This window comes from Lasioglossum baleicum, chromosome 2, assembly GCF_051020765.1.
Source record: "Lasioglossum baleicum chromosome 2, iyLasBale1, whole genome shotgun sequence".
In the NCBI taxonomy this organism is placed as follows: Eukaryota; Metazoa; Arthropoda; class Insecta; order Hymenoptera; family Halictidae; genus Lasioglossum; species Lasioglossum baleicum.
Genome location: NC_134930.1, coordinates 8,868,713 through 8,895,571, shown reverse-complemented (window position 1 = coordinate 8,895,571; position 26,859 = coordinate 8,868,713). Strand labels below are relative to the sequence as shown.

Sequence of the window (26,859 nt, the reverse complement as noted above, 5' to 3'; positions counted from 1 at the left end):
AAAAAAAACTTGTAATTTCATATACGGATCTAGCGATGTGTGTGTATGATGTGTGTGTGTGTGTCACCACACTCTTGCACGGGCGCGTTGGCATCTTTAAATGATTGCAAGTTAAAAACAGACGAGGGTAAACGTGTCGATGTGCTACCTCCTTTTCGATTGCAATGACCTTGAAATATGTTGTTAAGGTCATCATTCGAAACAACATTTTCCTCTAAGGTTATGGCGGTCGGCTATATTCGCAAAAAATTTTACTTGTAAACCAATGTGTGTCCTTGATAGCGGACACCGCTTCAAGAGTTACAATAATTACAATTTTATCACAATCTTTTTGCACGTCATTTAACACATTACCGACCGGTGACTATTGCATAATTTTGAAAAATCTATGGTACATGGCTAAACACTTTTTAATGGAACCTTCAATAGTAACAGTAATGTTCATTGTGAACTAACAATTCACCCTCAATAACGTATTCTAATAGTTTCATTCAAGATTGCAATGTAAATGAAAATTTCTATGCTTTCTTTTGGTACAGCAGAATTATTGAAAATCCTATTAATAGGCTTCCGGTAGGTAAAGTGTTAATAATCCAATGGTTCCAATTGCAAAAAAGAATCATGTGGTTTGGTGCAATTTTAAAAAAGTTATTCTGATTTGGAGAGCATTCTAGTCTATTGTACTACTGCTACGTGTTTCCTTTTATCACTAAACCTACCGAGCCTTAAAAGTAACTGACACATGTTCCCCAATATAAATGACAAGATTGATTTTATTTAGACTTTGTGCGGCTCCTATTGCAATAAGTGCTCTACTAAAAATATACCGATTACTGCGGTATTACGCTTCGATCGTACATTATTTTAATATCATTCCTAATTTTAATATTATTCCTAATTTATCATGAAATAATAGTATGTGTAAGCATTATATGGATGTGATCCGGACACAAAATAAAAATTAGTGTCCCTCAAAACCTAATACAACTCGCAAACTAGCAAAATCTGTGCCAACTCTCGTTGGACGGACAGTACTAATTACTGCGTACCCATTACTGCGAATTAGATTTCGAAATATACGAGCATACGGCAACAAACTACGTAAGAAACAATTTTTTAATTTATTACATTTTAAATGAATTTTAAAATACAATAACTTTTATTAATTTTAACACCGCAGTATAATATCACATAAATAACCAATAACATTCTCTTAACAAACACTTGAGTAATATTCATTATCTTTAGTTTGAAGCTGTTTTAAATTAAGAGCATTGTAAAGTTTAAAACATTTCACAACTGAATTTAAAATGAAACCTCCTTTGTCTTTCTCAATTCTTCTTCCTTTTTATTCCTTAAAATCTCCATTCTTTCTTTGTTTCTTCAGTTCCATAAGTACATACTTCTTTTCGTGCACTTCACTTTACTTCGACTTTTATTTTTGTTACTGTTTTTTTATTACTTTTCGATTTAACTTTAGCCATATCTCTCTCTTCTTACTGTATCTATAATACTCTTTATCTATGTAGAATCGTATCCTACCTGCTTACGTTTCTCGAATAGGTACCGAACTTAAAACGTTACGCTAAAGTGAACCTCGTTTTTCATTGTAGTTGCAATTCATACCACAGTATTAGGGACATTCCTAGTGATTTTTGTGCTGCAGTGATGAGCTCCTCCTTCTCTTTGATGTAATGTTATCCTGAAGCCTTAATATTTTTTATTAAAATGACAAGAAGAGTTTCTTTTTATATTTTTATTGTATCGAACTAGGTACCCAAAAATATAATAATGAAACTCCTCTATACAATTTCAAGCAATATAAAGAATGTACAATCATGAGAACAACAGTTTTTTGTTGATCGGGATAGAGGTAAAATGGTCTTATATTATTCCTCTTGTGAAGAATGTTTTGTCAAGTCCTGAGATTGTAAAGATATGAGAATATATGATTGACAATTTTGTTTGCCTCGCCAACGAGACTACATTCTCATTGAATTGTACAAATTTATTCGATGCAAAATATTTATTTTTACGTATTTTAATCTCATTGGGAGAAAATACCGCAGTGAAACGTACACCCGCAGCAATAGGTACATGTACCCTATTTAATCATTTCTTATGAAATTATTTTTATTATTTCAATAATTGTAAAATGAAAAGTCTGAAACCAGTAATTTGGACCGATGATGGTAGGTTTTCTGTTAAATAATTACGATTGGAGAATCAATCCTTGTCTTCTAACTGATTTGCTCACTAATTTGATTTACTATTTATACCTACGTACTCGATAAAACAGCCAAGGTGTTCCGTTAAAATATCAGGAGTCGCAACGTGTTCCAACGTGGAACAAGTTTGGAAATCTCTGTTTTCAGAGCTCGATGCGTTCGTTTTAATATTTAATCTTTAAATTTAGATATTTAATCTCTAAAAGTATTCTCTTTTTTTCATAATTAGGTACATCGAAAGCCGAATCGCGTTAGAGACACGCTTAATGGCTTCGTACTAAATGAATGGTGTAAGCGTCCGCTGGCGGCGCTGAAATTATATTTCAGTCCTTCTTTTTGCGTAATCGATGCGGAATCTAGGTCGGCGGCGGTCCGAGACTTTCGTGGATCGGAAATTTTTCGTCGTGTCCAAGTAAATTGATACGAACGACAATTAACCCGAATATCGAAATAAAAGAAGGGCGAGCCAGATGGTGGAAGGTAGTTTCTTCGGCAAGTTCCCGCTATGTATACCTTCCTCGTGTTTCTGTGGTTGCAGCTCGCGCCAGTCGTGTTGTCGCAGCTCTTTTTACTGCAACGTAAGTACACTCAATCTCCATAAAGTGCATCAACCTGTGTAAAAAAGAGAGTGGAACCACTCGCGATAACAAAAAAGACAAGAAAAAACAACACACAAATATCACATGAGCCGTTCCCCACCACTCGAAACGCATTTCACGTGTTGCAAATTAACGCGCACTGTTCGTTGTTCGGACGCCTTGCTGGCAATTATTAATTTTTTTAACGACACTCCGATCTGTTGCGACATGTACGTTCACTTTATATTGTTCGGCAATTTTTTCGAGGGTGCATTGCTCACTCTATTTTTCGCTCTGGTCGAGTCGACGTCGCGTCGTAAAACCTCGAGCACCTTTTTCCCACTGGTCCAATTGTTCTCGATTTAAGGGAGCCCATTAAGTCCCATCGAAACACAGCGCCAACGCTACGCTCTAATTAGAATGTCTTCAATAGCCATGCAAGAGGAAACGGTAACTCAACTATTGATTCTTTCAGTCGATGACGAGAGTCGCATTGTTGGAGGCCAACCAGCAAGTATCGATGATCATCCGTACCAGGTGAGTGTTCTGATCCTACAACTACCGAAGACGAGTCGATCCAGATTTTCCTACAATCAAATATTTACAAAAATCTAGTTTCTCTGAAATGCTCATTATTTATCATTGAGCTGTGTAGTTTTCTACGAAATCAAAATTGTCTACACTTGTTGCAGAACACAAACGATACATCCAGATTTACATCTTTTCTGGAAAACTTTAGAGAGTTAAATACAAACAGGCTTGGACATTACCAAAATAAATTCCACTGTCCAACACCTTTGTTCCACAATTACTGTGGGGTGGTTCTTACAGGGTTTTTTGCGCCGATTCCGAATCTGCCCTTAATTTTTCTCCTAGACGCACAGTTCTCGAGAAACATGGCTTTGAAAAATATGTTTTTTTTCAAAGCTACGTTTCTCAAAGACTGTGCGTCTAGGAGAAAAGTTAAGAGAATCAGCGCAAAAAACTATAAGAATCACCCAACAGTACTTGTCGAACATAAAAAAAGTTGAAAGTTGGACAGTGTTATTCGAAAAATCCTAATTATTCGAAATGTCTAATAACACATAAATAGTAAGGTGAGGTCTCTCAGACCCCGACAAATGAATTTCACAAATAGCCTCGTTTTTAATAAATTTGGGATATACAGGGTGTCCCAAAATTCCTTCAACAGTCGGAAATGGGAGGTTCCTGAGATCATTTGAAGCAACATTTTCCTTTGCAAAAATGTTATCCGCGGCTTGGTTTAGGAGTTATTAACTAAAAACCACCACGGACCAATCAGAGCGCGACCTAGATGCGAGTTGGCACAGTCAGCCAAGAGACAGTTGACGCGCCGGGCCGACTGTGTCAACTCGCGCCTAGATCGCGCTCTGATTGGTCAGTGGTTTTTCGTTAATAACTTCTAAACCAAGCCGCGGATAACATTTTTGCAAAGGAAAATGTTGCTTCAAATGATCTCAGGAACCTCCCATTTCCGGCTGTTGAAAGAATTTTTTGGGACACCCTGTAGAATAACACAGGATAAAAAGTAAAAAAAAACAGATTTAATTTTATTCATATAAAAATTCTTTTCAAAAATCTGAAGCTGGGGTCTCTGAGACCCCACATTACCTTGCGAAGGTGAAGATACCATGTTATCTTATCTGGCTACATGTCACTTGGAATAATCATGCGTTAGTTTACATGAACAATCAAATTTTAGATCACTTCATTATTTGAATTTCAAATGGAATTTGAAATAGTTTTCCATTGTACACATATCATTTTTTTATAAAGTAGTTACTCGAATCACTTTAACTGTTGAAAATTACATTTACATCATATCTACAGTATATTAGAAATTGCGTCAGAATTACAGATTCACCTAACATACATAAGTACTGTGCACTGCCACCATCTGCTCCTTAAAAAAAATTGTTTTTGTTTGCAACAATGCTATATTTACCATTGTGTTTCTGGTAAGCTATTTTAGAAGCCAGTGCAACTAAATTATAATTATTAAACTACAAAAACTAAAAAACTAATAAATGATTTAATATTTAAGTTCAATAAAGTAATTGAAATAGAATATTATCTGATATTAATCTATTTGATTTGATCGTCAAAAGAGAATAAATTGTTATGTTACTTGTAAAATAGAAATAATAAAGTATGTCAACTAATTTCTCCCATCTAAAATGATTATTTGTTATCTTATTCTAAATCATATGTGCCCAGCTCTGGTTTAGAGTCTGGTTTAAAATCTGCAGTTTTTGAAACATTAAATGTATTTTTTGCACTGAAAGTAGTTAGGGGCCTCTAGTAGTTCCGCCTTGCTTGACGCTTGTACGTGGTATCTGGATCTTCACTGATAAGAGTTCAACAGTAATCTGCAAGCATCGCACATAAGCGTTTTCCTTGGTAACATTTTACGATTGTTGAAATATCTACATGAAAGATGACTGCAGGAATTATATTCCTGTGTTTTGATTTTAAAACAATTTCGTCATAAATGTAACAAAAAGAGTCCGGCTGATTTATACACTTCCGCGACATTTTATCGATTCAATATGGAATTATTTATGGAATTGTTTTTAACTATGGAGAGTTGGAAAGAGAGTTCGTAGCGTTTTCAAATTAAGAATCGAAGATGAAATTAAGGTATTTGTTCATATGTTTATTCAATAACACGAGAAGTTACCTCGAAAGTGGCAAAAAGTAATAGAACAGAATGGAAAATATGTTATTGAACAATCCCCCCCCCCCTATGAATAAATATCTGAATTTTAGCTTTCAATTCTAATTTACAAACGCTACGAACTTTCGTTCCAACCCAATACTTAAATCGATAAAAATATTCCCATTTACATCTTGTTTGGACTTATTTTAATCAAAAGATTTTCGGATGTACATTGGTACAGTTATATTATTACTACAATTATAAAGATAAAACTAGAATTTACTAAGAATAAAGTTTTGCAGTCGCCGTATTGCAGTTTTTCCTTACATTGTACAGGTAATCCTTCTATAACACGGTAGATGGGTTTCTAGAAAATGCCGTGTTATGTGAAACCGTATTACAGTAAAGTCACGTTTACTGTCCGAGATTGGGTACGCGATCACTGTCCAATGCCTACCCACTCCACTGTGATGCTGTCCTTCTCTACTAAACGATGCTCTCGGCGCACTGGTTCGATCTGATTTTACATCAAAGCAATTTTGCAAATTAAATTAAATTTTTGACGTTTCGATCTGTGTAGATCATTTTCAAGATAACTAATAACTGCGTCTGTGAATTATTAAACAGAAAAACTAGTGTTATTATCATCACTATTGACGCAAAAAAACCTGTAATTGTTGTGCTTGTTTCGCCATCCATTGTAAATGTTCCTTTTAATATCGATCGTATAATCGTTAATAAACGATGTACTAATGCTCTCGGCGCACTGGTTCGATCTGACTTTACATAAAAGCAATTTTGCAAATTAAATTAAATTTTCGGCGTTTCGATCTATGTGTAGATCGTTTTCAAGAAAACTAACAACTGCGTCTGTGAATTATTAAACAGAAAAACTAGTATCGATATTAAAAGGAACATTTACAATGGATGGCGAAACAAGCACAACAAATACAGGTTTTTTGCGTCAATAAGATGAATAATAGCACTAGTTTTTCTGTTTAATAATTCACAGACGCAGTTATTAGTTTTCTTGAAAATGATGTACACATTGATCGAAACGTCGAAAATTTAATGTAATTTGCAAAATTGCTTTGATGTAAAATCAGATTGAACCAGTGCGCCGAGAGCATTAGTACATCGTTTATTAACAATTATACGATCGATATTAAAAGGAACATGTCCTTTTCTACGTTCGGCTTTCTTTTGAACTCTCGGCGCGGTCAGCGCGGTAGACGCAGTCATAAAAAAATAATGTTTGTATGTGATCACTGTTGGACAGTAAACGCGACTTTACTATAAGCATGAGAAACCCAGAGGCAGTACAAAAACGGGGGTTACGTTCCGAAAACCTATTAAAAACAAACATTGTTTTAAAATTCCATATAAGCAACTTAATTTTGATTAAAAATATAAATGTATGTATAACACAAAACGAAAACAAAAACAAAAAATATTAGTTTCATTTAATGTAACCTTAATTTAATCAATTTCTTCCTCATCACTACTCAGTATTATCAAACGAGAACGTTTTTCGGTTGAGCACCTTCTATCCTCTTTAAAAAATCTGTAATTTTAGTTTGTTTGCTGGTTCTTGCAAGATCATTGTAGATTTCATGATATGAAGATAGATATTTTCATGTAAAGGTACTATAGTTCATTATTCCTTCCTGTCATTATTTTAAGGTAATTAAGTTTTTAAATATATTAAACAAGAATCATGTTACCCAGTGCTGTAGAAGTAGTGTTGTACAAAGGTTTTTGCAATTTTCGTATCGTGTTAGAGCGAAACAGTATTATAGGTCGCAGTGCTATACGAGAGTTCCCACAATTTATCCTATCCTGTTAGAGCGAAACCGTGTTATAGGATGCCGTGTTGTAGGACTGCTACCTGTATGTCGACTAGTATAGCGACGGCCCTAACGAGTCGAGAAAAGGCTGCAATGGTCGTGAAGCGCGAACGCGTCGCACACAAGCTGTCAATGAATATTTTCTTGACCTGCTCATATAATAATCGAACCAAATACTTCTCGTGAATGGTTCTTTTTTACCAGGAATGTCTGCAGAATTCAATATTGTATAATAAATTCCTGCTAGATAAAGGATTTCTCACATAAATTCAAAAATAGAACGTGTAAAGTGTAAAGTATCCGCGTCAGCTCTTTTTCAAACTTTAACAAGCATTTACAACTATTAAAAAGAACAAAAAAGGCAAGAGGATGCGACCTATGTGGGGACAAGTATGGAAGCCTAGAGCATTTGACAAGGGATTGCAGGATAATGGGGGAAATGATCAAGCTCGAGGATGTAGTGAGCGGGAAAAAAGATAGAAAGGTTGAAGAGTGGTTGGAGAAGTTGAGGAAAAAAAGAGAAAAGACAGCATAAATAAACTAAAGACAATACCGAACCAAAAATGCAAAAGTTAGGGAATGGGGAGGGAAGCAATAAGTAAGGAATTAAGTGGGTTAGTGATAATTAGGCTACTAAAAGAGTAGGACAGGGTAGGAATGTGTGAGACATAGAAATGAATGAGAGAAGGTATGGACCGAATGTGTGAAATAAGATAGTTTTGTACAGATAGGTTAATGTAAACCAAGTCACATTTCTTAACCGTAAGGCTGAAATAAAGCAAATTAGTATTACTATTATTAAGAACAAAAAATTATAATTGATTATATGGATATGTAGAGGAGAGTACCCTCTATCTTTTGACTCTAACCTACACTTCCTCACACTTTTAGTTTTCACGTAATCTTGCTTTTTTACCAGAATCATGCACTTTTACAAAAACCAATGTTTTTCGAAATCGTTGCGTGATAGAAAGCAATTCTGCTTTCAGATTTGGTTTTAGAATAACAAACTCTATAAGAATCACTAGAACAGATATTGCTGAACAAATTTGGTGTTGTAGAGTGTAATCAGTTTGCCTTTCACAAAAATCCCCGTTCTACGCATAAAAAGAATGCAAATCCGTGCTTAACACGGCTGCGCTGATTATACGGGGAAACATTGTGAATTTCGCGGCTGTCGGAGCCGATGATTCGCAAAATTGATACTCTGACGAAATTTATAGGTGTCCCTCCGATATAACAATCGTCACGTATGCGGTGGCGCTATCATTAGCGAGGAATGGGTCGTTACAGCCGCACACTGTGTCCAGAGGTACGCATACTTTTTCCTCAACTGTGCATGAAATTTTTTAACGACACTTAGCCAAATTTATGAATCGAGTTATTCAGCGTGTAACGAAAATTTATTGTTGCCGTGGACAACACGGACAAGTGGACAACACGGACAAATGGTCAACTTGACGCTAACGAGACGTCCAGTTATCCGAGACGTGACAAATTTAAATTCACAAATTTTGATCTTCCGGCCGGCACAAATATAATTATTTTTTGAAATTTCAAAGAACGTGTAATCCACAATGCTGAACGAAAGAATGCACATAGTTCAATTTTTATGTTCAGAACTATTATTTATAACCTAATGTCAATTTCTTAAAATATACATACGCATTTTGCACAAGATAACAAGATAACACACATTAACATTATCCAATTTTTATTTATTTTCACGTTACAACTGGAATTTCTCTTCTCATACAGTGATCCCCGCTAATATCCGGACACTCTTAAAAAGAACATAACTTTTTTAATATTGGAATATACGATTTGAAATTTTTGGAGAAGTCAGAACAATTGGTATACTACACAACGTGACAAAAATTGTTGAAAAAACTACAAGTTGTCGGAATTGCAGAGAAAATCTGTATCAATTAAACACATTCTGAAAATTTCATCAAAATCGGTCGACGTTGTAATGAGCTACAAACGTTTAAAGATGGTAAAAATTGCAGTTTTTCGCGATTTTTGGCCTCCAACTGCAGTCATTCTAATGATTCTTACATCTTTCAATACCTGTCGTTTTTTTCCCGCATCAACCGATTTGTATGAAACATTCACAGTGCATATAATTGACACACACCTCCAAAACGTATTTTTAAAATTTCAATAGAGGCCCGCATAAAAAAGTTGTAAAATGCAACTTTTTTGCAAATACAACAGAACACGGGGCAAGTCCGTACTATCACGGTGGGGCAAATCCGTATTGCATGGGTAACTATAAAACTAAACAATATATTTAATGCAATAAGAAGCATTTTATAGCAGGCTTCTTAATCATTCTTTTCTTGCTCTGTAGCACTTGAAACAAAGGTTCGAAAGCATTTTTAACTCCCAGAGACGGACTTGCCCCATTTTCGGGGCAAGTGCGTCCTAGTTGACACTTTGTACAATATCCTATCAAAGTGATAATTTTCAAGCAAAATTAGAATCCTACATAATACTAATTCATCAATAATAACTGTGTCAAGAGTTTGATACCAAGAACGTTAAGTTTTTACATACCAGACTGAAAATACATCTGTTTAAAGTCCAACTTTGCAAAACCTAGGGCAGACTTACCCCACTTTACTTTATTAACATACATTTTTATCAGAATGTGTTCAAAATCTTCATGACGTTTCAGACACGATATTGTAAGGCAAGGGGTTAAAAAGTTATAAATAAAAATACAGAATTGAATGGGGACAGTTAAGTGATATTTAATTACCTTTGTTTATGTGATTTAATGCAAGCGGTGTTCACTATCTGTGGTCATCAAACTAATACTAATTACTACTACCAATCACGTAATACTAATTATTACTACTGATACTAATGTTAATACTAAATGTGTAGATGCAACTAATATTCCATTTCGAATTGGCCACCGTCTTTAAAAATACAAGTTTTAAAGCGCAGCGTTTCATAATGGTGAATAAATCATTAATTCTTTATATCAGTTCACCCCGCGTATATGAATATTCTTATTTTATAAACTTTTTTCTTTAAAGTTCTTCACTCATAAAGGTCAAGTGGCGTAGGATTCCATATTTTTGTTCATAACTTTTTAATAAAGCGTTTAACAGCCTATGCCTATAAAACATTCTTATCTCATTTAGATCCATAGAATATGCTGACAAAGTTTGGAACTTCAAACCTGAAAACCCTGTATATGCAGGCACCCTAAAAGCTAGTAACGAGACATGAAAAAAAATGTGTCTTTACCAATTTTTACTACAATACTGTAGAACTCTAAGATGTGCTATCTCTTTGTCCGGAAGTGTACATTTTATAACATAAAAAATATAAATTAATTCGTGGCACTCATAATCAATCAGTAGTAACTTTATTTTAAATCCAAATATTTTATCCAACGATTTGAAGATTCAATAATTGTTTATAACATGGCGTAAATGCATAGAAAGTGATGGAGATTATTTTTCATTGCAGAATGTATTCTGATTGTTTGAAAATACTACACAAATTCAAGAAGAACGGGCTACAAATTAATTTGTACATCTGACATTATATTGTTATACAAATAATTAATTTCTTATGTAAATAATTTTAATTGAATGAAAATAACGACTCCATATTTTCACGTTTTCTAAATGTTTTCACTGTTTTAAGTTTCGCCTACTCATTTTTGCCATGAGCGCAAAAAATCCGCTGCCATTAATAAAATTTCAGACGATTTAAAACAAAATCGTTTTTACCATTGGAAAAACTTGATACGAAAAGCATATTAAATGTATTTGTTTCATAAAAGTAGACTTGACATACTCCGGCTTCGAGATTCAGACTTCACTTCTGCGATTTTTACATCTTTTGGGTCTTGAGTTAATTTCCACGATATTTTATTAATATTTTTCTACAGTATTCCATAACTCCCGTTCTGTAATATTTTTCCGTTTCAGAGCCTTCACTCCATTAATTTCGATAAAAGCTGGTACTTCTAACCTGAAGGAGGATGGAATAGTCGTTGAAGCACGAGAAATCATTGCCCACGAGATGTACGATTCTAGGACCTCTGATTACGATATAGCTGTAATTCGGGTGAGTGGCATTCACACTTTAGATCGGAGTCGAGAAGTAGGACATCATATTTTCGGATTTGCTTTAACAAACATTTCGGCAGATTGATGCACGAAACCGAATTGCAGAATTAATGTAAAGCACTGTTCAAAATAACCGGTTCCAGATTTTATATTTTAGAATTATTGAAATAATAAAAATGATTTCACAAGAAATTAATATTTATAGGAGCCGCACAAAGTCTAAATAAAATCAATCTTGTCATTTTTATAGAGGACCATATACCAGTTATTTTTAAGGCTCGGTAGGTTTAGTGTTAAAGTAAACAAACATTGTTCTGTCTGTAAAAATATCTTATCTTGAGAAGTGTATTCACAGAATTCGTTGTCTATCCCAATTTAGGGGGAAAACCTAGTTTAGGACGCTGAAATATCACTGGTTTTTAAATATGTTTTTCCCAACAACTATAAGTTGAACTATTTAAAAAGTTTTATTCAACATTTAGACAGTACAACCAAATTTTTGTATTAACAATAAACTCTCTTAATATTGCTATAATTGTCCATCTTCGTAGCGCTGTGCCGTTGAAGTTGTAAGTTTGCGTACAACCTAGCGGATTCAATTTTTGTCTGAAGCACAAAAACCAATCTTGTTCGTAAACAATACATACATAGAATTTTGTCGTTGATGAACTCAGAAAAGAAAGGGACATAGTTCATAGCATTTCCCATACGCTCTCCTTCTTTGCGCCGCAAATTTTATTCGTTCATTATTTTATCTATGATTTTCTATAATTCTATCATTGAGACAATTGGCTTGTGATAGCTAAAATATGATATAAATATTCTTGATTCAATTTTGTCTAAATGTCTTACAAATACTGCATTGAGAGTTGTTCCTGATCTTGTCGTCGCTTCGTTAGGATTATTTACCATTTCCAATCTTAATTTACTTCTAAACATTACTAGACTGTAAGAAGTTTCACTTCTGCCGCGCGTGGTTCTCCACGCGTATGTTTTTTTACTTACCTGACACCTGTCAAAATTTTTCAGGTTAGTTTAGAACAAGGGTTTGGATAATTGTTTATAAATCTTTCAGTCGGAACAAAATCCGATGAGAAACTGTACAGCTTGTCAAATGTACTTATGTTAGCTGTGCGGTTGACCAAATTCATAGGGATGCGCAGAAGAAAACAAAGACCGCACTCGACGAGAGAAGGATGCAACATTTGAACGGTAAAGTACACACCTCGTCAAAAGTGCGTACTGTCCATTATTTCTTACAGCAGTGAACATACAAAACAACTGTTTATATGTTTGTGTGAATACACTTGTGTCACTATACTTTTTAACTGAACTGTCGCAACGTGAATCGTTTGACAGGTGACGTATCGTTGTGAAGTTCCGCCTATTTACCACTGCGCAGCGGGGTCATTTCCCCTTGCGGGGGACATTCAGCCGCACAGCTAGATTTGACAAGCTGTATGTGAAAGTAGCTGGAGGTTGATTCTATGTTATCCAATTGCAAATGTTCACAAATTAACTCTGATTAATTAATCATTAACAATTGTTGCGCGGGCTGATTGTTTCGGAAGTTCCCATAATGTGTAAGACAAGGAGGGTAGAACTGTGCGACAAGGACAGACATACATAACATACCACTTCTCCAAAATTTGTTAATAACTAACAATTTAAGCATCAAACCTGCATAAAACTGAAATGGGAATATACCAAAGGCTTCATTTTACATTCTACAATCTTAAAAGTTCACCAATGAAGTCTTCAAAGTTAGTAAATTAATTATAAAAATGTTACTTGTCAAACTATTCGAGGTTATTCGCGAAATTTCGTCACTTCCGTAACGCTCGACCGAAGTTTCACTTCAAAAAGTGTTGTTACCTTTCGAAATGTAACTTATTCCTTAAGAAGAAACAGTATTTTACAGTATGAATTCTTTATATACAATTAAAGCATCCACAGAACTAATCGTATTACTGTTTACTTTAATAAACACCGCGAGCTTCCACGTATCGTGCTTTTCAAATCCTTTCGGTGTATTGTTTTCCAAGCTTCAGCATCTGTATGGTCCAACGGTCGTTCGTGCAGAATCCGATGTTTTCTTCGAGGTCAGATCGAGTCCGGTACTGCTTACAAAATCGCAAAGAAAATATACGACCCCTGATATTGTGCTGACAATATCGTGGTATTGAGACCCACGGATAGCTAAGCAAATACTGGAACTTTCGGTCCAGTTTCAAAAATCATGTTGAATAGATATTACATTTATCAGTTCATTATTGTATACATAATAATTTTTTTATTGTATACAATAAAATAATTTTTAAAGAATGCAACTACATATTCTTGCATTTGTTTGAAGTCATATTTTCGTAAATGTACACGTACACATTCATCAATGTTTCAGTCTGAAGGTTTCAGTTAAGCTGGAGGCGAAGTTTCAATTCGAACTCTATTTCATAACGGAAAATCATATATTATGAAGTAAAAGTGAGGAAGCGTCTCTATCCGCCCCCCCCCCTTCTCCTGCTTTCCGCCGTCGTATACTATTCAGATTATCCAAATTAGTGATTAGTTCTTTATGGTGAATTCTTAATGTTTTCATTTCAATGGAATTCTAGTTTTCGTCTAAAATTTCTAAGATCGTTGAAGTTCTTGGATTCTGGAATGAAAGTAGCTTTCGTCATTATCATCGTCATAACTATCAAAGTGACCACAAAATTGACCTTGAATATAATTTTCAAGGTGAAATTCTTTTTCTATTGCATCGCTTAATACTTGCCGCGAGGAAAGTCTCAATAGAATCATAATTGTCAAATCAAGCAATATTTTGAAAAGTGATTTTAAAGCTTCGTAAACTATTTTATTCCATATATCTATAGGGTGTCACAGTATTGAGTGCATCTGTGGCGGAGTGATTTGACATGAGAAAATAAGTCGAAAATATAAAATAAATTATTTTTATTTGAGGCTTTGTTTTCGAGGAAACCGAGCTGGAAAATTCGACGAACACGCGTGGTATGTATTATTGAATAATGTAGATATCGGCTCACACGCGTCTGATCTTTACTTATTTTACTTATTGGTTCTACTTCTTACAAATGCTAGGCACGTAGACTTAACGGATTTTCAAAGTCAATTTTCTCGAAAACGACTATTTTCTCATATAGAATCACCCACTCCACGGTTGTACCCAATACTGGGACACTCTGCAGCATATTGAATGAAATAGTTTACGAAACTTTAAAGTCGTTTTTAAAGAGAACGATTGATTTATAACCCATGGTTCCGTTCAGATTTTCTTTATTCGTGACGAATGCTTAACGATGCAATAGAAAAACAATTTGACCTTAAAAATTATGCTCAAGGTCAATTTTACGGCCACTGTTTTACACAACTCCACCGACGTAAAGATGTTCACTCACCTGAGGAAGCCATGAAAATACATTTTGTTACACCCTGTACACACCTATACATATTTTGAATAATGTACAGGGTGGTTAACCAAATATTACCACCTCGATTTTCGTCATTATTATTATTCGTAGCAAAGAATGTTTATATAAGGTTGAATAGTTTCGAGTGATGCATACTTTGGTGTTCTAAGTTTTTTCATAGGTGGACGCGTAGAAGAGATATGAAGGTAATCAGTAGTTTTTTAAATGGGATCGTTTATTTATCTTGTGCTAATCGATGGAGCTTCACATTCTCGACAAAAAAGAACCTATTAATATCGAAAAACCATTAGTTAAGGAGATATTTTAATTTTCGTGTTATGAAATCACGACTCTCTTAATAATGTTTTAATGATTTTATTCACAGAGAAAATCGTTTTTCATTGCGTAATAGAACTGGTAGTATGTTATTGCATTCAGTGATGATATGATTAATACAGAGTACATGATTAATACTTTTTTGAAGCATCTAAAAAAATACTGATGACCTTTATATCTCTTCTACGCGTCCACCCACAAAAAACTCACTACACCAAAGTATGCATCTCTTGAAACCATTCAACCATAGTGTATGCATAAACATTCGTCGCTACGAATGATAATAATGACGAAAATTGAAGTGGTAATATCTGATTAACCACCCTGCATATCACATTTCTAGTTACAGCAGTAGTACTTTTGTATTTAATAAGTAATTTTAAATCTATTCGATTTTCCGAACCACTTTGAATGTATGAATATACTTCAGCACTCTCATTACTGCAATTTGTCTGGAAGTCATAGGAAGGCTCAAGCGCCTGATACCCAATAACTATTGAGTTGGCAAGAAAATAATTTCGGTATTCTAAGGTGAAATAAAACCCAATTTTTCTATTCAAGCAATGAAATTTAATCAGTAAAATATTCTCCATTTTTTTCGATGATCTTTTGCCATCTTCCTGGTAGCTTCATAATTCCGCGCTCATACAACTTCAAAATCTTCTCAAAATTGGGTTTTCTATTTCTTATTGCCAATCTCCAATATAACAGGATTTGGAAAGTACATTTCTGAGACAGTAAAATTCAATTTTCGAGGAATGGGAACATGGAAGCTCCGTTTGCCATGCTTCGCGTGTGCTTCGGATCCCGTTATAACAGACTTGATCTGATTTTCATGATGATCGATGATGCTCTTAAGTCATTACTTGACAAGTATGATACACGAAGTCTACGAAGATTAACGGTTGCATTCAATTCTACTATAAGCGAATAAATTAAATGTTCAAGTCATACAGATTTTTGTGCCAGTTTTTCGTAAAGTCGACCACTGCGACGCACAGTGGGCTCGATTGAAGGAGCACGCGACATTTTTGAATAACTCTTAAACCGCTGAAGATATTGCAATGAAATTTGAACTGAATATATAAAAAAATAATTCCTTCTCAATGCTTTTTAACTTAATATATTTCACATTTGTTTAACCGATTTTATTAATTTAAAACAGTTTCCTAAATTATTTATTCTATAATACATAAAATGTGTTTAAGTTTTACATTATTGAGAACAATTTGTTAAGAAAATTGCAATTTTTACCACTTTTGATCGTTTATAATTCGTAAACCAATTAACCAATTTCAATGACATTTTCAGAGGGTATACATATAATTAAACCAGTTGACAAAACATATTTTTTTAATTTTCGTTATTGGGCTAGCTAAAAAAGTTGTAAAAATCAATTTTTAGTATTGTTTTTCACAATTCCGACCAAATGCATTTTTTCAACTTATTTATTAGACGTCATACTACATGTATACGCACGTACATGTATATTCAATACATATACACATATAAAATCCCCCTTAAGAATAAACTGTCTAACTTGTGTATGTGTATCACAACTAGAACTGCTATTGTATTTGATTAATTTTATCATTTTCGTGGTCGGTGGACATTTAGAAATCGATATCAATTGAAAAAATATCAAAATTAAAAAGTTTTCGCGAAATGTCGCGTGCTTCTTCAATCGAGCCCACTGTGCGACGCCGCGTTCTAACAGCGAGAACGTAACCGGCCTGAGCAGATCGTGTCCTGGATCGATGAAGATTATTTATTAACGTGGGCGATACGTGTCCCCGGTCGAATAAAGCCAAAGAATTCAATTACCGTTTCACAATCAATTCTGCAATGCGCGCAGCCTCTCTGGCGTGTTCGCATTCGCGGTCGGGCTCGCCGTTACCTGAAACCAATTACAATTTCAGTTGAAAAAGCCGCTGGAGTACGGGGGCCGGGTGCGACCGATCCTCCTGGCACCGGTCGCCGATCATTACCAAGCCGGTACCAAGGCGGTGGTGACTGGCTGGGGAGTGTTGAAGAGCCACGGCCAGCTGTCCAACCAGTTACGTAAGGTCGAGGTGCCTCTCGTCTCTAATGCCGAGTGCGCTGAGCTGTACAGGATTCGGCCTATCACAAGGAGAATGATTTGCGCCGGTTATGTAAACCTAGGCGGGAGGGACGCGTGCCAGGTAATTGCCTACCATTAATTGTCGTTTAAATGGAGATCGTCGGGAGCGAATATGCACGCACGCGTCACAACCGTGGATGCGCTCGCCTTCCTGAGACTAATATGTTTTTAATCACACCGCATCGCACCGGTTTCCTGGGTTCCATACGCCACCATCGCCATCGATGTGCTTGTTGCGACAGCCATCGTGAGAACTTTGTACCTTGGTTGCATTTCCGTGATTTTGGGAGAGGGTAATTATTTACGATAGTGGATTCCCTACTGATTTCGAGGGCATTGACTTACAGCAGAGTAGGGCAATAATCAATTAATATTTAAAAATTACTGATAGTCTTTTTGAATAAATATGTTTCTTCTATTGATCGCATTTGCTGTTAATAATTGTTAAATGCTTTCGGCGCAACAGTTAGATCGTTTATTACGAATTATAAAGCCATTTTGCTAATTGTCAAACAAAATCAACGTTTCGATTCTAGTTTGGATCCTTTTCAAGATTTATTTGAATCGCGTCTGTAAAGTAAATATGTTATAATAATTTCAAAAAACATATAAGGAATATTGTTCATAAAGACACACTCACTTTTGCTTTGGGGAAAATCAATTTATAATAAATGTGTGACAGTCTTTTTGAATGTTAGTCATAGCAAAATAGTCATTAGTCAAAACTTTTTGATTAGTTAGTGATAACTAAATGGCAAATAGTTAGTCACAGCTCTAAGTAATCTAAGTCACAGCGCACGTTTCTAATACGATATGTTTAATTTCACATTGTTTGAGAAAGCATGTTTTTACCTGTCACAGGTGTGACATATATTATATACAATGTAATTCAATTACAATGTATTTTATAATTGTACTCTATTGCAATTACGAATTACATTGTAATTGAATTGAATGGAGATTTGAATTATAAATTACAATGTAATTCAATTACAATGTATTTTATAATTGTACTCTATTGCAATTACGAATTACATTGTAATTGAATTGAATGGAGATTTGAATTATAAATTACAATGTAATTCAATTACAATGTATTTTATAATTGTACTCCATTGCAATTACGAGTTACATTGTAATCTAATTGAATGAAGATCTAAATTATATATTACAATATAATTGAATTACATTGTAATTCAATTACTTTGTAATTATAATTCTGGAGTAATTCAATTGTAATTCTGCACAACTCTGGCGAGAGATTTAAGATGGTCAAGTTAGATGAATTCGTTCAAATTCGCGATTTATTGTATTATTATAATCTCTTAATGAAATATTTCTAAACATTTTGTTGTATAACTCGATCTGATATTTTCTGATAGCTTACGTTTAATCGATTGACGTCGTCTGAACGAAATGTCCATTGTCAGTCAGCATTGACCGATATCACGCTTAATGCATTAAAGTTTACGGACATTCGATTAAATAGAAAACTACTGTCATCTAAAAGCTTTTTATTTGAAAGCTTTTCAAATGGCAATTCGTTATATGACGGCATTTCTGTATTACTCCAAGGGTCTTGCAGTTACATTTTTCATAATCCTACATAGCTACAGAGGTATGCGAAAAATTGGCAATGCTATGGGCCGTGAAATGGAGAACCACTTATCTACCCCGAAATAGTGTAACTGCCAAGAATACCTCAAATATCTCAAAAACCAATTTACCTGGAATTATGCAGGCATCTCTGGTAAATAACCTCCTCTCCACTGAACTAGAACGAAGTCGACGTTCGTAAAATTTAATCCTCGTTCTGCGCTGCAAAAATAAAACTTTTATCAATCTTTTGATTATACGGGCTATTTCCCTTTTTTCTCACCTATCTTCATCATCTTAAATATCGTGCTTACTTTTCATGACAGGAAGAAAGGTGAGATGAAAAGAGTATTTGGTTCGAAGGGCTAAATGTGGTGACGGGCAAAAAATTTTCTCGAGGTTCTTTTTTTGAGATTTCAAGGTTATCGAAGTATATTTTAAATGATAGAAGTTATAGAAATTATAGAAAGACAAATTCAACGATGTGCAATATGTTAACCCTTAGCACTCGAACAATTTGAATTCTAAAATCAAGATATTTGTTTCAACCCACATCATGTTTGTTCTACATAATCTTTTTTACATTGTGCACATCAAATTGAACCTGTTGTCTTATATATATATATACATATATAACAGTTGAGCTTTTTACAATTTATGGAATACAGACAAATTTAATAATGTTAAAACTGTTTTGAATAATGGTATGGCAATTTTTAGTGGCGCCTCTCTCTCTCTCTCTCTCTCGCCATTTGAGTGCAAAGGGTTAACCTTCACGCGACCTTCAACGAGAAAATCATGTTAGACTGGGGAGAAGGTGAAGGTAAGATTTGTTTGTTTCAATGCAAAATATCGCCTGCTAAGATTCTCGCTTTGATATACAGGGTGTCCCAAAATTCCTTCAACAGCCGGAAATGGGAGGTTCCTGACGTCATTTGAAGCGACATTTTCCTTTGCAAAAATGTTATCCGCGGGTTTGTTTAGGAGTTATTAACGAAAAACCCGGACCAATCAGAACGCTATCTAGACCTAGACGCGAGTTGGCACAGTCGGCCAATAGACAGTTAGCGCGCTGGGCGACTGTGCCAACTCGCGTCTAGATAGCGCTCTGATTGGTCCGTGTTTTTCGTTAATAACTCCTAAACAAAGCCGCGGATAACGTTTTTGCAAAGGAAAATGTTGCTTCAAAAGATTTCAGGACCCTCCCATTTCCGGCTGTTGAAGGAATTTTGGGACACCCTGTATTATGATGCTTGTAAACATACTTCGAACGATGAAAGGAGAATACGAATGTCTGTTTAGAAACATCAGGAACAATTACACGACACTGTTCCAATGAAATTGAGATTCCTTGAGTGACCATTTTATGATTTTCTCGTTGAAGGTCACGTGAAGGTCAACATATCGCAGCGTTGAATATGTTTTTTTATGAGCTACAAGACTGTTGTAATGGAAATATGTAGTCCAATTTAAAAAAACTTCATTGACCCTGAAATCTCGAAAAAAGGATCTTGATTCGGGCCGAATATTTGTTTCCTCTGTCCTTTTTCCTATCATAAAAATTTTAGTTCAGAAAATATCAACAATCGGCTACAACAACTAGGTTAAACGTACCTATTACTAGGGGTGTACTATTACTACGGTATTTTTTCCCAATGAGATTGAAACACGTAAAAATAAATATATTGCTCTGAACAAGTTTGTACGTACAATTCAATGAGAATGTATTCTCGTTGGCGAGGCAAACAAAATTGTCAATCATTCTCATATTTTTATTATATAATCTCAGGATTTGAAAGAACATTCTTCATAGAAAGTAAAAATAGGTACCATTTTTCTTCTATCTCGATCACCAAACGACTGTTTTTTCACACGATTGTACATTCTTTATATTGTATTAAGTTGCATAGGGGAGAGTTCTATTATTATAAAGATATCTACATACTTCGATACAATCAGCATATAGAAAGAAACTTCTCTTACATTTTTAATAAAGAAGTTAAGCTCTCAGCATCCTGTACATTAAAGTGAAGGACGAGTTCATTACTGCGGCACAAAAGAACTTGGAATATCTGTAGCTAATACTGCGCTGGGAATTGCAACTACTATGAGAAGCGAGTTTCACTTCAGTCTAACGTTACAGGTTAGGTACCTATTCGAGAAACGTAAGCAGGTAGGATACGATTCTAGATAAAGAGTTTTTTTATATACAATAAAATAAGAAGATATGGCAAAACTAAATCGAAAAGTAGTGAAAAAAATGGTAACAAAAATAAAAGACGAAGTAAAGTGAAGTGCGCGAAAATATCTACTTATGGAATTGAAAACTTAAGGAACGAAGAAAGAATGGAGATTTTAAGAAATACAAAGGAAAAAGAATTGAGGAGGACAAAGGAGGTTACATTGTAAATGCAATTGTGAAATGTTGCAAACTTTCTACAGTGCTCTTAAACTCTTAACTTAAAACAGCTTAAAAGATAATAGATATTCCTCAAGTACTTCTTAAAAGAATCCATTTAGGTATTTTTGTGACATTATACTGGTTTATTCACTTAAAATGTAACTGTAAAGTAACTATAATAGTATGTAACTGTAAAATGTGACTGTAAAGTGTACTCAGGATTTATTTAAATTAATGCCCAGATACGTATGTAGTTTGTTTCAGTACAATCACATATTTCGAATCCTAACCCGCAGTAATTGGTACATGGCTTTTTTCGTCCGCAGTAACATGTACAAAATGTCGATTTTATGTTATAATATTTTATTTTTTAATATTTTCTTATGCTGTATTAGGTTTTGAGAGACCAATTTTTTAAATATTCATTAAAAACATAATTTTTCCATTAAATGCTGAAACATATTACTATTTCATGATAAATTAAGAATAATATGAATATATAATATCAAAAGTTATATAACTTTGAACAAAATAATGTTGTATTTCTTGCATGTTCTTCGAACCTCGATAAACGATGCCTCGAACTTTCGCATTGTTATCGTTACTGTTACTTCAAAAATTATTTTTCAATTGCGTAATGAAAAACAGATCAGCATATTTTTCATTAAATGCATTATGACGATATGGAGTCATTAGAAAAATAGCAAGAATCATACCAAGTAAGTGCACAAGTTGAAATTGAAATTCTTGAAAGTACGTTAATTTATGCCAATTTTACGGTTATCAGAATATGCCACGAACTCAGTCCTGCATCCATTCTTACATTCTAATTCTCAAATGTCTATTAAAAATTCTACGGGATGTTTAACTGCAGAAAAGCACTCGTAGAATCAGCAAATTTTTACTTACTTCCTGCGTTTGTTATCGATCCGCAGCTCTTTTGTACAAACATCCGAAGTCTAACCAGCTTTTCCCCGGTAAGAATGTCTTTTACGTTGCTTCACAGAAATACGTTCGCTGCCAGACTTAAATATCTTACATTTCTCGTGTCTTGATATTTCTCGGACTCATTCTTACCAGAAACATACCGACGGAATCACTTAACATTTAACGTTAAAGTATCTCCGGTGTTCATAAAGACATGGGAATATGAACAAGTGAAAAAATATTTGCTTCAGAGAGACGATTGTTGAGATGGAAATCTGCATTTAAGGTCGCTTTCTGAATTTTCAAGGTCGTTGACGGTTTTTTTAATATTCTATTTAGTAATATAGTCTATACATAGGGTCTACCCGTTAAGTTATGTCACCAGTTTTCAAGCATTTCCGGTAGTGCAGTTAAAAAATGTTTTAGACAAAAGTTAGTCAGTACTTGGTAAGCTACATGTTCGCATATTCTTAAATCTGAAAAAATGATTTTAACGTAAAAGAGTAAAGGTCACCATGACTTTTTTAAATGGCATCACAAGTTTTGGACATCATAGGATTGTTGCTGACGTCGAGACGAGTTCAACAGTGTATTATCCTATGACCTTGAAATGACCTTAAACTCGAAAATTTGCTGCAAACGTAATTTTAATGATAAATTATTTCTTACAAAATAATAAATCAAGTTACATTAGATGTTCGCACTGCGATCCGTCTTCTATGATACAGAATTCCGCTCTTTCTATTAGATTTTTCGTTGTCGCCATGATTAGGGCGTCTCGGTTTATGTTTACTCGAATTCGATCGAGACCAAATTTTCGCAATCGAGTTCAATCGATTTCACGTCGAGTAAAAAGAATTTGATTTTTATGTGTATATCATTTTTTCTCAGATATCAAGGTGACCTTGAATTTTGTCAAAGATGTCTTCGAGGTCAACTCAAGATCATCGGATTATAGGTTGCTGAATTCGTCCTTCCACCGGCAACAACATGGTATTAAAAGAACGTGGTGCATTGTCTTTGAAAAAACTCAAGGTTACCTCGATATCTCTGAAAATTGTACTCTCATTCGGCATTTCTATGTAACTATTTCGTTTTTTAACTAATTTCAAAAACATTCTCTAACTCCTCGTACCACACTTGATCGTTTAGCAATTTATTAAACACGAAGACATTTAATAATGTAATGAATTAAGGGATCACTTGTACGAACCCGAAAAATTGGTCCCATTTTACGTGATCATAATTCCTTCAAAAATTGCTGTATCGATATCGTTAAACAATGGTTTGAAAGACTGAAACCTCTAGTTTCAGACGTTCTGTTTCAAATTGTTGCTATGTTGGTTTTTTACAAAGTTATAGCGAGATGAAGACAACATTGACGGTTAACAAAAATTTTGTGCAACTTTGGAACATCACACGGGGAGCGACAAATTTTTTTGATAAATCGCGTTAATATCATTTGGAAGGGCTATCTTTCCTGTGTAAATTGTGTGGTTGTTGAATATTTTGCGATTTTTTTATTCGAGTTATTCAACATTGAAGTAAATATGAGATTTTAACTTTACCTGGCTCCAGAAAGCGAAAAGATTATCGTCGAATCTTGTGCAAAAAAGCAATAGAAAGAGCATTTCTTTCTCTTTAAGGCATTCCTTTTGTTTTTTCAATTTCATTAACATTTTGATATGCCAGGTGTTTCTGAAAATATGCTTAAAAAATGCACAATTTCCATTTTTCCTTTAACTCGCCATATCTCGGCGAGAAATGATCGTAATACCATGATGCGAACGTCAGATTAAAGCAGAGATTCTGCCGATTCGAGTGAGTACCCCATGAACTCGCTGCAATAATTTTTTACCTATGGCAGCTGTGTTTTAAATTAGTGCTTCGCAGATATTAGCGCGCGACGTACAGCGCCTGCCTGATATCTCTGAATACGCTATCGCCGCGCCTACGCACAGTGGAAAATTTGGACCAAACTCGATTCAAAATCAAAGAACTTTCAATAGAAATGAGGTAGAGCGATGAAATTTTTTTTAAATTTAAGTTGAAACTTTGCAGAATATGGGAAAAATAGGGAGATTATGGTACGAACGCTTTTTATCGTTGAGTAAATTCGTTAAACATGTAGAATTTAAAGAAAATGTGGTTTCTCCAGTGTCTCCAGTACCACGCGCGGAAAAAATGGTTTTTTAACATACTATATATCATTTCCCGTAGATTTTTTCACGCTGATTTCAAATCTGGTTTCAAAATTTGTCTACCACTTCAGGATTTTGCAAAATCGATTTCTTGATTTCTCGATTTCCCTTAATTCTTTTGTGGAGTATATATTAATTAAAATATTATATTAAAAAAAAGCGGACCTCTACGTGTATTCTTATCGGACTGTAGACGCATTTCAGCTGCTTTGAACATACTCGAGGAACTGCGGTGTAAACGTGAATCGAGTTGTAGAACGAAAGTTGACAGAAGTTGTTTTACAAATATTAGACGATACGGAGCCGATTCGGCAGCCGTTGATCGCCATTACGCGGCAAAGACTCCGGCACGCCATCTTTATTTCCGTTTTATCGGGTTCCCCGTTTTGTAACAACGTGAGAATTGCCGGGGATTTCGAGAGTAAAATGCCGTGCCGCGCCGGTGCTACAGGAAGGAGAGGATAATACATCGTGACCAGCTGTATCGACTTTCACTAGATGTATGGTGAATATCTTGCCCAAATGGGCCCCGAAACAGCGTCGTTAACCCTTTACAGTCCAATTATTTGTTGCTTTCTTGTGTTCGTTGGCTGAATTTAATTCGACGATACTTCGCCGTAGTCGTTCATTATCGACGAAACTCGCGTCTCTCGAATGTTGTATTCCCCTCCGATATCTGCATTCACGTTTGGATGGTATCGCCGATGTCGTTCAAATTGGATAAAAGAGGGTGCATTCCTCTTAATTGAGTGCCTTGTTTCTCCCCGGCAGTTTTGGATGGCGGGTCTGTTATCGGAAGTTTTTAATGGGAACTTACCGAATTAAATTCATTCACTCACTTGTTAACTCCCTCGCAAAAGCTGGAACTAGCTTCATTATTTCCGGAATAGCATTCTGAGGAGGGTATATGTATACCTACCATGCTTAATTTAGGAGCGGAGCCTTTTACAAGTGTTAAACAGAAGTATCGGCACAGCCCGGATGTGCGTACAAAATTGTTTGCAAATCTGTAAAGAACGTAATTCTTTACTTAACCATATTGCTGTTTAATTCACACGTCCCATCAGAGTCGTCAGATTAACTACCTACCTTCCTCTTCTACGACACTATTCCCCCACGCATCCGCCATGGCCCGGTCACGTGGCGCGTTTCGTCTGTGTCGTGCACTTAGACCAGAGTTGGGTAAAAATTTTATTTCAATAAAAATTTCGAATAAGGTTTTATTCGTAAAATTATTCGTGGATTTATTCGAAGACTTCAATTAACTTTACGAATAGAAAAACGTTCAGAAAAATGCAGGGGCGTGCCGGTAGGGCAGATGGCGCTGCCATTTGCCGGCCGTAGAAATCCATCACACATACAGTGAAGTCGCGATCTAGCTCCCTGAGAATTTCCACGATTACTGTCCCTTGTGTTTACACGCTGTCCTTTTGTACGTTCGGCATACTTTTTACTTTCAACGCGCTCGGCGCCGTCGACGCAGTCATGAAAAAATAGTTTCCCTGCTCGGAACAGGCGATGGGAGCTAGATCGCGACTTTACTGTAAATGAGGATATTTGATGACAACTACGAACTAGGGACAAATAGTACAAATAACTAAATTACTATGCATTTGGGATCAAAATGAGTAAAATATAAAACAGTAAAAACTTGGAAACAATTTACGAATGCCGTTCTCTCAATGGAATTAAAATTAATACAGGAAAAAATGAAAGTTTGTTCGACTCCTGTCTCTGAGAATTGCTCAAGAAGATTTAGATCTTGAATAAGGATCTGCAGTCTATGTATAAACAACTGTTTCACTAGATTTTTTCATTTTTCCTCTGAACCGATGAGTCTATTGACAAAATTTTGTTTTACCTGCAGGGTGACAGCGGCGGACCAATGGTGCAGCACGGAAACTTAATCGGAATCGTTTCATGGGGTTTCGGGTGCGCGCGGCCATCTTACCCCGGCGTATACACGCGCGTTACAGTCCTTCGCAGCTGGATTACAGAAAAAACTGGTTTGTGAGAAAATTAGACGAAGCAGAGTCTCCAAAACTTTTCCTATAAACTAACTACTCCACGTTCGCGTCACTTTCGCCTCACAATTCATCGAAGACGCTATTATTCGATAATACAGCGCACATCATACACACATATGTACAGTACAGGGTGAGGTACCTAAGAGTATCACCGAAAATATCTCCGCTGTTTTTAGTAATACGAAAAAATGTTTGGTTCAGTGGGTTAGGTTATGCTTTCTGAGGAATAACTCCGTCAAAGGTCATTCGGAGGCCATATTATACATGGTTAAAGTCTTTTCATTAGCTATAATGTTGCACTAATCAAAATACGTCGTCCCATTTAAAAAAACGACAATGACCTTGAAATATCGGAAAATATGGTGAGGAGAAAAAGAACTTATCCGTTATA

At 35.2% G+C, this 26,859-nt stretch overlaps 1 protein-coding gene across 1 annotated transcript; it reads left to right on the top strand.

Moving 5' to 3' along the window:
- Positions 1-2,522: 2,522 nt before the first annotated feature.
- Positions 2,523-26,859, top strand: LOC143217678 (trypsin-7-like). Its single transcript, XM_076442220.1, has 6 exons — positions 2,523-2,806; positions 3,282-3,343; positions 8,557-8,645; positions 11,287-11,425; positions 17,114-17,377; positions 26,309-26,859. The coding sequence occupies exons 1-6, from the start codon at positions 2,734-2,736 to the stop codon at positions 26,453-26,455; spliced, it is 774 nt and encodes a 257-aa protein (XP_076298335.1). The 5' UTR covers positions 2,523-2,733; the 3' UTR covers positions 26,456-26,859.